Source organism: Anas acuta, chromosome 11, assembly GCF_963932015.1.
Source record: "Anas acuta chromosome 11, bAnaAcu1.1, whole genome shotgun sequence".
Classification (NCBI taxonomy): Eukaryota; Metazoa; Chordata; class Aves; order Anseriformes; family Anatidae; genus Anas; species Anas acuta.
This window is the reverse complement of record NC_088989.1, coordinates 11702219-11715616: the sequence shown is the minus strand read 5'-3', so window position 1 is coordinate 11715616 and position 13398 is coordinate 11702219. Positions and strand designations below refer to the sequence as shown.

Below are 13398 nucleotides of genomic sequence, written 5' to 3'. Positions count from 1 at the left end.
TCTGTGTCCCGTAACGGACACACACATTCACAGCACTCCATCAGTGCTGTGTGGTTAGTGTTTGTTAGGGACTGAGGGAACATTCAGTGCTGCCTGAGCACAAAGGCGGCTCCTTGCCCGCAGTGCAGCTGGGGCAGCCGCATCCACCACCACCCGCCTGGCAGGTAGGAGCAAGGAGATGATAGATACCATAGGAATAAGCACCCTCTGCAGCACTGAAGAAGGTCGAAGCTCGTTGTCTGACTTCTGCATTTATTTTGTTACATCTTATATTTGCAGTTTTTTGGTTTGTTTGTTTTCTATGGACAGATTTTTTCTACAGTGTGTTCTCACAATTCATTTCTTTAAATAGCAAGGTATCCTTGTTCAGCCGTTTTAGCATCAGAAATGCTCTCTGATCTTTCTGTTGCCTTCTTTGGGGACTTCTGCACTCAAATTATCCAAAGAGGTGGAAATCCTGTTTGCTGAATAAATCTTGCTTAAGCACTTCAACCAGCAAAGTATTTCAAGGGATCACAAACTAACGAGATGTGATGACAGACTGAAAATATTGTAGCTGGCAATAATGATTACAGGTGTTCTACATGATTGTCAAGTAAATGTGGGGCTCTTTCTTGAATACCCAAAATTAAACTGCATTGAGCAGTAAATAAGAATAGGCTACAGTCTTAAAAAAGATCTTTTCACACTGGGAGCAAGTAGAGAGAGCGAGCACTGTTTCTGACATCCATCTGCCTCATGGCATAATTCTGTATATTCACTGTACTACTGAAAATGGTAGTTGTGGTCTTGTTGAAAATTCCCATTAAAACTTCACATGGCCAAGCAATGCAACTGAAACCAAAAAATGGACTGATTACAGGAATCTCTTTTCCAGAGAATGTTTCACCTTTTCATTTAAAATGTGATAAAAAATAAATGAATGAACATTAATCAAGAAAGTTTCCTGGGAAACGGAGGTGAAATTTAAATTTCAGATGTAAATCAGTTTAGCTGTGTATATGTTTTCTGAAGATGAGGCTCAGTTAAAAGTCTCTGTGTTATTTAAACACCATTATTTAAGGATACTTTTAAAATGTAGAGAACAGTATATAAGGAGAAGAAAGTCTGAAATTAATCCATTTTTCATAGCCTACGATGACAAATTATGCCAAATAAATATCATCCTAATTATTTCAAATTTTCGCAAAAATTAGGTGTTTAACCTAGTAGCTATTTAAACTATGTTCAACTCATATTGACCCAAAAGATATATTTTAAACTTGCTCACTGTGCACACCTCCATGAAAGAACTGCCCATCCTGAAATTATCTGTGATGAAGATGGCTCAATATGGATATTTTTACCCTTTACCCTGTTTGGTTTTCCTACAAAAGATATGGAAAGAACGCGAGTGATTTATTCTTCTCCTATGCAAGAAGCAGCATAAAATTACACATCACATAAAGGAAACATAGTTCTGCTCATTATTACATAAAGAAAGCAACATAACAGGCACTTTTCTTAACCTGTGGTGTCCAGCCACCCAGCACGTACAGCTTATTCTTCATTGTCACCACCACATGGCAGGCTAATGGTACCGGCAGAGGTGCTGTGCTTCTCCAGGTACCTTTCTCCATGGAATATTTCTCCACACAGTTGGTGACCTGGTATTGATTTTTCATTTTCATTTGCCCTCCAATTACATAGAGATCGTTATGGACAGTACCCAATGCGTAGAGTTCACGGAGCTGAGCACTGCACAGGCTGTGCCAAAACTGGTTTCCTCGCTGGTGGTATCTGTAGGGAAATCCAAAGCTGTAAATGCCCTGGCTCATCGATGTCCCACCAGCTTGTTTCAAACGTTATCCCCTTCAACCTCCAAAGTTTATTTAGTGTTATGATTACAAGAGGAGCTTTCTCCTTCACAGACATGTTATAGAACTGAGACCAATATTTGCAAGATCAAGTGTCTTTAGTATTAGGGATCCTAATTTTACACATCTTTTGAAAGATATTTGACCCTAATTAAGGTAAGGAGTCCCTTATTTCTGCATGTGTTGTTCAGTCACCATTTCCATTGAAGTTGATGGGAAGAGTGAGAGTTCAACACTGCTGAAAATAAGGCCACTTTGTCTATCTTGGTAGGGATTTTTTTCCTTAAATTTAGATACCTATATTTGAAAATGTTATTTTTTAATTTTGTCTTTAATCCAGAAAAGCTCTGGTTTTCTTTAAAATGGGCTAACCTGAAAAAGACATGAGTAAAATACAATGAACTTTAAATTATTGATTATTATCTTTTCATCTCTGAGCTTTCATTGGTGTGGCATTTTTAGAGAAGAGTGTTATCTTCAGCTTACTGGACTCCTTGGGACTTTTGCTTGACTCATTTACCCCCACTAATGACCATGAAAAGAAAATCCTAGGAAAATGTTGAGATTTAAGTTAGAGAATATAAGATCCATGTACATCGAAGAAGGATCTAATCAAGGCTATTTGCACAGAGATGCCACTGCAGTAAACCCTCCTCCTTCCAGGAGAAAAAGCATGAAGACTTGGTTGTATATATATAATTCCTTGTACCGTGAAGATCAGTTGTGACAAATTGCTTAAAGTATCCAAAATCTCTGGGAAAACTTTCAGGTAATGAACATTTTGTCTAATGGTCTTTTCTTGATCTCAGAAACATCAGCTCAATATAAAATTTATAAATCTTAGGGAAATTCTCTGACAGAGGGTACACACCTATAAATTTCGATGTTCCTGTTTTTTTGTCTAGACATTTTGGCGGCGCTGGCCTCTCCTGCCACAATAATATCATTATTCTCAGTGACAACACCAGTGCAAACACTTCCTAAACCCTCTCCGTACTTTGGAGAGGAAATGAAATAAGTCTTTTTTGTTGCAGGAGCATAACAAAAACTGGCATCTGCGTAGCTCCCATGCCTTGACCTAATGCCAAGGGAATTGTTGCCGATGCAGAGTAAGAGATCAGTCGTCTCCATGCCATATCGCAGGCTGAGAGAAGGTTGGCTGACTAGCTTGATGGTTTTCAGCGCTTCCTCAAACATATCATTACATTCTGAATTGCACAGGATCATGGTGTTCCTTTTGCGGGCTTCCACGAGAAAGGATGGGCTGACAAGCACCAGTCTCACTTGTTTCAGGAGCTCGATAAGGTACTCTACCCGTGACTTTCTGCTGTGGTTTACCCATCTAATGACAAGGTCCAGAATGCTCTCCTCCCTGGAAACATTCAGGTCATCTGATTTTATGAGAGACAACAGCTGCTGGACTTCAATCTCTAATATTTCTTCCTGTAAGCTCACCTCAGCAAAGTGCTGATACAGGTATTTCTTCGCCTGATCACATAAATCTTCTGCCCCAATGTGATTTGCGAAGTAGTAGATGCCCACACAGTTGGAAGCGTCCATGTGGTCCATCATGTACTTCTGACACACATTGCAAACCTCTTCCATCTGCATGAAATACGCAGCCAGGGCAACAGTCTGCACGTTCTGGTTAGTGAGGTGCAAATCCGCGCTGTACATGTAGTGGAGTATCACGGACACGCTCTCTGCAGAGATGTCATACAGCACCACTTCTCTTTGGGTGCACTCAGCCAAGCCACAGGTAAACATGGCTTTGAAATAAGGACTGAAGGCAGCCAGGACCACCTTATGGCAGGGGAATTTCTCACCTTCTGCAACTAGCACCACATCAACTATCTCTGTTGATTCCTTCATTCTCTTTACTTGTTCCAACAAAGTCAAGCTATGGTGCTGCTTTCTCTTCTCCTCCGTCTTACAATCCATGGTTGATCTCAAAAGTCTCTTTTTTTTAAATCTCCTTGGAATCCAGGACCTTCATCAGGAATGTTTCTAGAGTTAGAGGAATAGCACTGTTATTCAACAAATTCTTGCGCAAAAGAATATTGCTGTTCATATCTAAAGATAAGTCATTCTGTGGTGTGTGACATAAATCAGTAATACACAAGAGTAAGTTAAATTATGGTAAAAATTCATGCTCAATATCTCCAGGACAAAAATAAATAAATAATCAGTACTCCAAATTATCTTTAATATTCAATATTCCCTCTCCCCATGCCCCAGTCTCTCGGATATTCAAGCTTTTGTGTATTCTCACACGCACCTGACAGAAATTAGCCCACAGGTTAGATGCTGCAAGTACCTTACATTTTCATCATCCCCCTCAGGTTCAACAGGAGAATGAAGCAGTGCCTCTTCAGTTTAGCTACTCTCAAATTAGGAGTTTTTCCTGAACTGAGACTTTAAGAAAGGCTTTTACAAGACTAGGAAGCCAGAACTTTAGACTTTTCTCATACTTTTTACAGTCATTTACATTGCTGCAAAGTGGGTGGGAAATAAAGCCACTATAGTGCAACCCAGTTCACTGGAGTTTTACAGGGGCAGAATGGTTTTGATTCAAATGCCCGGTGCTTACAGCCCTGCAAAGCCGCCTCATTGCTCCCTGCTTTACTGGTAGCTTCCTCCCCAGCCTTAAAGACAAGAAAGGACCTTGGTCAAGAAGGTGTTGTGGGCAGAGAGCTTCCACACCTGAAATATGGGAGAATGATGGGCAGGAAGCCATTTGATCTAAATAAATAGCCAGGTTGGTTACTCTTTCACCTCAAGGTGTAGGTCACTGGTTTCTACAGAGTTGCTACTGGCTTGCTTTGGGATAAATAAAGGATCAGTAAACAGGGACCAGCTTTCCAGCTGTTCTCCTGTCTTTCAGTGGGATGCTGAAGTGCTGCACATTCACTGAGTTTGGGTTTCACTTACTGTAACCTTAAATGGGATTTTATTTGGATTGCAGTTATTTACATACTCCCTCTATTTTTATTTACTGGGGAAAACAGAAGGAAGTTCACGGTCCTATTTCTGTCGGGGATTTGGGGCCCTTTAGTGAACCTCATGAGCTTTCAGATTAGCTGGCTGCAGCGGTAAAGCTGTCAATAAGAGAATAATGCTTACCCATCACTTCAGGGATAACAGTCCTTAGCAGTTTTTGTCTCTAATGTGGTAATGAGACAGTTCTGTTGCAGAAATGCATTAAGGAACCATGTCATGAATCACTGCCCCACAGATATGTCCTAAAGCCATGGTATAACCATGTTTGAAACACATTTGCAACATGGTCTGAATCGCCTAATAGGACCACTCAAACGAGTAACATTCCTCACCAGCTTAGATGTTTGCAGGATCAGGATCGCGTACGACAGGTTGAACTGGCTTTCTCAAATCCTGAAAACACAAAGATCAGTCTTATTTTTATTAAAGATATATGCATTCAACATAAAAAATAATTATATGAAATTCTTTGAAATCTACCTCTCAAGCAGTCCCGTTTTTTTCTACAGACCTAAGTATTATAGTTATTTTCCAGGTGAAAAGGAAATCTGCGGCTATATTATCAATCTCAGACCTAGTCTTTTAGATGTTCAGTTGTTTTTGGAAGTAGTGATCATTCTGTTTTATCAAATTAAATAGATTCCTCACTTTGAATGCTAAATTAAAAGCCAGGCATGCTTAATGACTAACATTTCCTTGATTTTATCTTTTCTTTCCATATTCCAAATTTGGAACTAGAAGCAACACATCTGAGAAATGAATCTGGGATATTACCAGACTTTAAAAAATGGTTTTGGAAGACAAAATACAAACTTTATGGTTTGAATGTGGGCCAAGCTCTAAGCTCTTCTTATGGTATTCTTTAAAATCAATCAAAGACAATAAGTTTAGTACAAAAATAGAGTGATGGTACCTCCAAAATGTAGAATGTGTTTTGTTTTACAGTCAATAGAAGCCTTTTCTGAAACAGAAACTGTTCTGTTTTTAATCCTTTGTGGTAATCAGATGACCACTTTGTTGTTTTCCCCTCTTGCTGTTTTATTATTTTGCAGTGTTTTATTTTCACTGTATTTTGATAAAGAAACTACACTGTGTCTCAAAGATCATGTGTCATGAACACACATATCTCAAGCTAATGAGCTGTAGTGTTTTAACCAGGGTATTAATTCTATAACTCAATTGAAGAGTTAACTACAGACAAGACTCCAATCAGATTTAGCAATCTGAACTAACCAAGCTTTTTCCTCCAAACTGATCAAGTTCTCTTCTTTCTCTTTTGTGATGCCATAACTTCACACATCCTCCAGCTTCTCTGTAATGGACAAAATGTGCATTTCTAATGTGAAGAACAAGGAAGATGATTAATCATCACCATCTTTTCCAGACTTTTATACATATCAGGAAGAAGCAGCGGGTAGAACTGAGTTAAAATTTCGCTTCCTTTGCTGGTCAACTTTGAATTTTCTTTCACCATTAATTTAGCTTTCTTAAGAGCAACACTGTCTTTGATTACACAGTTTAGCAGATTTATGACTTGTATGTGCTCGTTTAACAGTGATTTGGATATCTAGCACAACAGGCTTACAGCTTTTTTCTCATTACTTCCTCCAGTAAGGCAGCAGTAAAAGGAGTCTTTAAGCACAGGGTAGCTCGCACCATTCATGTACGACTTCAGGCACAGCTTACATAAGGCAGAAAGCCTACATCCATCACCAGGTGACTGTGGGCATTGCACCTGGTGCGGGGTGCTCTCCTCTACCGCCCATGAAGCTGCTGGAGGGAGCAGAGCCCAAGCATCCTCCCCATGCAGCCTGTGTGTGGTTGTTGCTGTGCCTCCTCTCTCCTGGGGCTGACCCGTGCCCACCACCTCCTCCCTGGGCTGAGTGCTGCAAGGAGCCTCCACCCTGAGGAAACTGGAGCTAAAAGGTTAAAAAGAAACCAGGATTAAAACCCAGGGGTGAAATCCTTTCATCAACCAGAATTTCATCCCCCTGCATTAGCTGCAAACTTGTCACTCCCTTCCTGGCTTTTAGCAGTGTTTAGGTGAGGTCACTGGAAAGATATTAATATTCTCCCGTATATCACTGGAAAGACTATTAAAGGGTAATAATGAAACGGTGCTGCTTTGCTTTCCCCTCTGGGTTACAGAGCAAAGAGATGGTACATTGATATTAAAAGAAAGGATAAATGTGATACAAATATAATTTGCAGTGAAACACTATACAGAGATTGTGCCAGAGGCTGGGTTGTCATTATAACAACCCCAGTGCAAGGCTCAGATCCTTTGTAATGTCACCAGGAGCTAAAAACAGAGTTATTGCCTTCTTCAGAGTTTTTGGATATTTCTTTCTTCTATTTTGAAAAATGGATTCAGGTGCAAATCTTCATTTAATGTTACTTTACTTTAGAGCCATGCTGTTAATTTTCCTCCACTTCTGGCTGCTACTTTTATTTTCATGTTAGTCTAATATCACTTTTTTTTTTTTTTTACCTTTATATCATGAACCTTATAAAGAGCCATATATAATTTTATGCAGGAGCTACAGCACGCGTTTTGCCAGGCAGTAGGGTGCTGCATGAGTAGTTTAAAACATAAATAAGTACACTGCTGTGAGCTCCGCTCTACAGCTTTTATGAGGCCATCAGACTATAAATAAACGCTGTCCTCGATTCTCAGTTACACTGCAGCCTCTTTGAACTGCCCCAGTGCAAGGGGACTGTAAACCAGATGGAAGCGTCTCATCAGGAATTTCCCTTAACCTCTGGGAAGAAAAAAAAGAAAAAAAAAAAAAAGCTACCTTGTAATTAGAGACATTATTTTGTCTGTGGTTTGGTCTGGGACATAGATTTTCCTTGCCTCTCCCTCTGTGCCCAGGAATCTGCTTGTCCCCATGCCGTGGCAGGAGGGTGGGAGCTGCGGGACCCAGCCCAGGAGAGGTCACAGCGCCCGGCATGGGGCACTCCCGCCTCCTCCTCTTCCTCCTTGCCTTTTTTCATTATTTTCCGCTTTAATGAGGCTGCCCTGTCTTCAGCCTGCCTCCCTTCAGGTGCTGAGCGGATCAGAGTTCAGTCACATCAAAGAACCGGTGCCTCTGCCTATGAATTATTTGTGCTTCCTTTGTTATCGGTGAGCCGGGAAGCAAATCTGCTAATTGTGTGCATTATGACATTTGGCTGACAGCCACAGCCAGGCAGAAATCAACACCCAGATGATAATCATGTTATAATCTGGGTGCTTAATTGTGAAGGCTGTGCTGGCATTTAAGATTGAGATTTTGAACCACACAAAAGACCTCCCAGTACTCAGGAAGAGCAAATAATAACGCTAATCTTGATACAGGGAAAATATATAAAAAGAATAAGCCACTGAAAGGAGGATTCTGGGGAATTATAAACCAACTTGCCTATTTCTGATACCTGGGAAGATGCCGGAAGAAATTGAATTATAAGAAGGCAATCAGAGGGCAATAAGGTGATAAAAGCAGCTATAGCACCTATTTATCAGGAGCAAATTATGTCAGTCCAATCTTATTTTCTTCATTTTTTTTTTATTTTTTTTTAGTGATAATAGAGAATTAATTAGATACTTTGTCTTGAGTGAAGTTACTGATACGATCCCACATGATATCATTAGAAACAAATTGTGATTAAATCAACTGACTAAATCAATGCAAGTTAGATGCCCAACTGGCTGAAAAAGCACATTTAAATAATCGTTATTGGTGGTCAAACTGGGAAATATAGCAAGAGAGCTGTCCTGAAAAGGTCTCTCACAGTTTCAGGGAACACTTACTACTTGCTTTGACTTATATATTATTTCTTCAATGATTTCCATCCATTCTGGCCAGATAAAAATATAGGAACTTGTAGAAGAGCATTTAAGTGGGAAAACATCCAATTCTTTTTATAGAATTTGTCTATATTTTTTGAGAGCGTATACAGGCACATATTTCTTAATAAATGTTTCCCTGTGACAATTAGGCATACAGTGTTTAGAGGCATCTCATACACCACCATAACTACCATCAGCCAGGATACCTTCTCTGAAGTTTTCAGTATTCTACTAGTCACTAGTTGCCTAGAGATTTAGGATTTCCATGTTTTCAAAGGCATCCAAGGAATTTAAAAGTCCAAGTCCCATTTAAGTTCACTGTAATTTCGTAACTAAAGCATCTGCATCATTTTTAATGGGAGAACTTCAGCCCAAACTTGCTTGAAAATGTTTGCCAGATGACGTGATCTCCTTCCCACTGATAACAGAAAAATAACTCTCTTTGCTCAGCCCTGTCCATCTCCCAGGATCAGCCCTATAGCAAGTGTGTTTCAGATAATCTGATCTGATTTATTGCTGGAAGGGAAAAAGGAACTGTAAGGGTTTGAAACCGTGAACACTGCAGATCAAATCATGCCATTGGCCTTCATGAGATGAAGTATGGCAGTACTCCTGAGAGAGATTTTAACTATTTTTCTCCTTCAGACCCTGTGGCACCTTATTTGTTTTCACATCCCATCTGATACAGAGGAGCCTGAGCCAAGGCCATCAGAAGTCTTATGATAGCCAAGCACGAGCCAGCTCCTGCTGAAGAATTCAGTGCTGGGCATGCCCGCAAGAGCTTTCCTAGCAGGTTACAGTGTGCAAGTGCTGCAGGTGGGAGCTCTCAGTGCAGAAAAGCTGCTGACTTCAGAGCAGCAAAGACAGACAGTTGTGCAAGGGTGGTGTTCCATGGGTGTGTGCCTGTGCTCTGTAGGCATCCCACTGTCAGCAGACTTGAAGTCATCTCTGTTCACATTGCCACATCTGACACAACTTGGTCTTTTCTCAGTAGTTTATATCTTTTCTTCCTCATTTTGATGCTCTTCATTTAAAATAAAAATAAAATGTGACTTAAGTGTCACCAGGCTAGAAGAGGCTGGACACCGAGCAATGAGATTTTAGGCAGCCTGCAAAGCTTCTGATACTCTTTGGGAGTGGGTTTGACCATCAGAGACCTGAAGATGCTTTGATCAACTTTCAAAGTGCTTGTGTAGTTTATGGTTCTAGAAGGATTTGTCAATTTGAGCTCCGTTTACTGCCAAGACAGAGGCCTAGATGTGGGATTGGATTAATATTGATCTTATCTTTGCAAATACTAGGCTTTTTTTTCCTTAAGCCATTGTAGATTCATATAAAAATAATAATCAAAGAAGCTGAAAATGAAAGACCCCATGGGCCATCTTTTCAAATATACCTTCACCTGACCTTAATTTTCATCTGATTCTAAGCTCAGTGAAGTCAGTCAAAAGAATCCCATGATCCAAGTAGAAAATGGATGTGGCTCTGTCCACAAACAACTCCCTACAAACAAACCCCAGCCTGAGGCAATTATGTGCATTAATTGCACAAGAAGAATAGAAACTAAATACGTACATATAGGGCCCTTTCCTTTTAGAGTTTGTATGAGCAAATCATTTTCTTACACATCAAAACTAATTGAAATGGCACAGTGCTCATTCACAGAAGGAGGATGCACAAGCTTTTTATGCATTCAATGATAGAGGTCAGCAGGAGGGAAATGTATTTCTAAAATATATTTTATTAGCTCTTTCAGGAGCCTGGCACTGGTCTTAGAAGTTTCTCACTTTGATTTATTCTAACCGTACTGGAGAGTATAGGAAAGGCTTACTTTCTGGAACAATTACATCATACTGTGCTTTTATGATTGGACTATATTACAATTAAAAGAAACGTTTTAACCATGTAGTGCAGACTAAACTCTATCTGTATTTTTACAGCAGAAAAATTGTGAACTGTAATCGCCAATATTTACATAAAATTCCAAAGTTTGTGTCTGTTTAGTTAGCAAATACTAGCATGTGAAACCTTAGTATCCCTGTCACTGAATAGTGAAATTAAAATAAATTATGTGTTGTAAACCCTTAGAGCTTGACATCAGCACTGCTTTATTTACTGTTCAAATCCAGCCTTTCCCATAAATTTCTCTAGTTTCAGTTTCAGTCACTACCAAGCCAGTATCTGGGTACGTCCTTTCCCACAGAAAAGAAAGTTCACAGCAAACCCATGGGAAGAAGGGAGCAACAGACCCAAAATGGCCCCTGGACTCACACATATCTGATACGTGCTAAATCTGCAGTCCCCTCTGAAACATTTTCAACTTCTTGATGTAAGGATAAATCCCAGACACATATAGATATGGTGATGGGAGAGGTAGGACCTTCTCCATGCTTCCTATTGGAAGCAAGGGCAGATGCCTGCAGCCTTTTGGGGGCACAAAGCACCCCAGACACAGACCAGGATCCCTGCACCCTATTTCCACCCTGCTGGCAAACCCCTTCTAGCTGCAAGCACACCCCATGTTGATTGTGGGCTCCCATCCTAACCTTGTTTGTATTTAATCTCGTGTCTCCTTTTTGACCTGGATGGCAGGTGTAAAATACTTTGAGGGCTTCAGTTCTGGAACCACCAGACAGTAAGCAATGGGTCCTACATCCTCCCTGCCACACAACTGCCTGCAGCAGACCCTGCATTGCTGTGCAGAGGCTCCATCACTTGACATTCTCATGTGTTTCCCCAGCCCTACACCCAGACACTCCTGCCCACAAAGTGCCCACGCACCCAGCAGCCCAAAGCAGCCCTGGCATTGCCATGGTGCCCACCCTGATCAGCATCGAGCTTCCTTCTCCATCCTGCTCCGAGCTGGGGAAAGATTTAACACGTACCTTTCTGACGCCGGCAGCGGCAGGTGTCTGTGAGGCTGCGTGGGCGAGACAGGGCTCAAAAGGGAGGGAAACAAATCGCACATAGCAGCAGGGCTGCTGGTGCACGGCGAGGTGCTGGGGCTATGAATAGACCGAGCTGGGCTCCTGGCTGGGACATGGAGCTGCTCAAATGTCATGCGCGGGGGCATGCAGGGACTCAGCCGACTGGCACTGATGCTGCTCTCCTGCCCCTGTGCTGGCTGGATGGCTGCTGGCCAGACTCAGCAATCTCAGACTGAGGGGTCCTTGTGCAATGGTACAGCTCCTGCCCTGCCGCAGGGGCAGAAGATGATGGTGAAGACCAGGTGGTGGATGTGGACCTATCCCATTCTCCCAGCCTTCCCTGGAGGAAAACACACAAAGGGGGGCTTTACCATTACTGAGAGAGGGCAGGATTCCTCCCAGACCTAGATCCTTATTTGGATCTAGGCAATTTTTTACCCACAATATGGAAAGTTTAAATTCCCCCCTCAGATATACCTGGGATCCATCCATTGGAGATCTGGCTCTTTGTACTCAGCACAGGTTGAGAGAAGAAACCTCTCCCTTCACAGTGCTGATGTTGCAGACATGGAGGCTCCTGTAGGCCTGGTAGCCCTGCTCTGTTCCTCTCTTCTCCTGATCCTCCTTGTTGCTGCATGCTATCCCCATCCCCACACCAGGCACAGTGCTGTGCCACAGCTGATCGTGGTACAGGGAGCAGTGCCAGCACAGGCAATGGCCAGGGTGACTCCAAGTTCACTGCTGAATTTGGGGTACCAAATTGCTAGCTCACCCCATTTAAGCCACACTCAAAATCAAGACCACTATCTCTACAGCTGGGATTTTCCCCAAACTTTCTTCTCCTCGTTAAGAGCTGGAATTGCTTGTAAAATGTCACTTTTCAAGGGAAACAAGCATTTCTTTCTACAAAGGCTGACAGCTTTTGGAGAAAGGATTCCTGACTGCATAGAAGTGTTATCTACATATTTTTAATCAGACGTAAGGCCTGAGTGTCTTCTTGTTTATGCTGATGTAAATCAGAAACAGACCCACCAAATTGGTCCAGAATAATGGGGCTGCGCTGATTTACATCAGCTGCAGATCTCTTCCGATAGTGTTGTACTCCGTAAATTAAAGGGGAATCAAGAGGGCCATAATAAACTATTTATATCTCCATATGTTTAAGCAAAGATGGAAAAAAGATTAAGCAAAAATTAGGGTTATAAAATTGATTGATGTTGAGCCTATACTTTTAGTTGAGAAAGACATTAAGGGGTTTTCAGAATGTTCTTTTTTAAATGGCATTAATTTATTTATTCACTGAACTAATTGGTTGATTGATCATAATAGCTTCTGAGAAAATTGAAAATGAAATGTATTTCCTTATCTAGATTTTTAGTCTGATGGTTTTATTATAGGGCTTTTTCAAAAGTGGTGAGAGGAGTGTTCAGTAATGTTCAATTGTTAAGAGCAATTAGTTTGTTTTAGGGTGAAAATTAAGATATACATTGTTTTAAAAAGCCTATTTCACATAAATTGTTTACAAAACAAAGGAAAAAATCAACATGATTAAACTTTACTCATGTCAGAAAACTCAATAGATCAGATTACAAAGATATATACTGCCTAAACTCCCAGATTGTTCTTATTAAATGTTCAGCTTTATCTTAGAAATAAAAATGCCCAATCTGATACTATAGTTTTCACAGAAGCCAGGGTGGAACAGTGAACTGATGAAATGCCACAACTATGATAAAAATGAACCATATCCCCTAAATTGCATTGTTCTCCTGTTAGGTGGAAC

The 13398-nt window shown here is 40.9% G+C and overlaps 2 protein-coding genes across 2 annotated transcripts in view; one reads left to right on the top strand and one right to left on the bottom strand.

Moving 5' to 3' along the window:
* KBTBD12 (kelch repeat and BTB domain containing 12) overlaps nt 1-12643 on the bottom strand; it is a 41364-nt gene extending 28721 nt beyond the window's left edge. The window contains exons 1-5 of the mRNA XM_068694521.1: nt 12093-12643; nt 11574-11955; nt 5189-5249; nt 2728-3863; nt 1509-1779 (exon numbers count right to left, since the gene is read on the bottom strand). Of these exons, the coding sequence (XP_068550622.1) occupies nt 1509-1779; nt 2728-3797 (1341 nt within the window). The 5' untranslated portion in view covers nt 3798-3863; nt 5189-5249; nt 11574-11955; nt 12093-12643. The remainder of the gene's footprint in view (nt 1-1508; nt 1780-2727; nt 3864-5188; nt 5250-11573; nt 11956-12092) is intronic.
* MGLL (monoglyceride lipase) overlaps nt 1-13398 on the top strand; it is a 99974-nt gene that overhangs the window by 9851 nt on the left and 76725 nt on the right. The window lies entirely within an intron of this gene.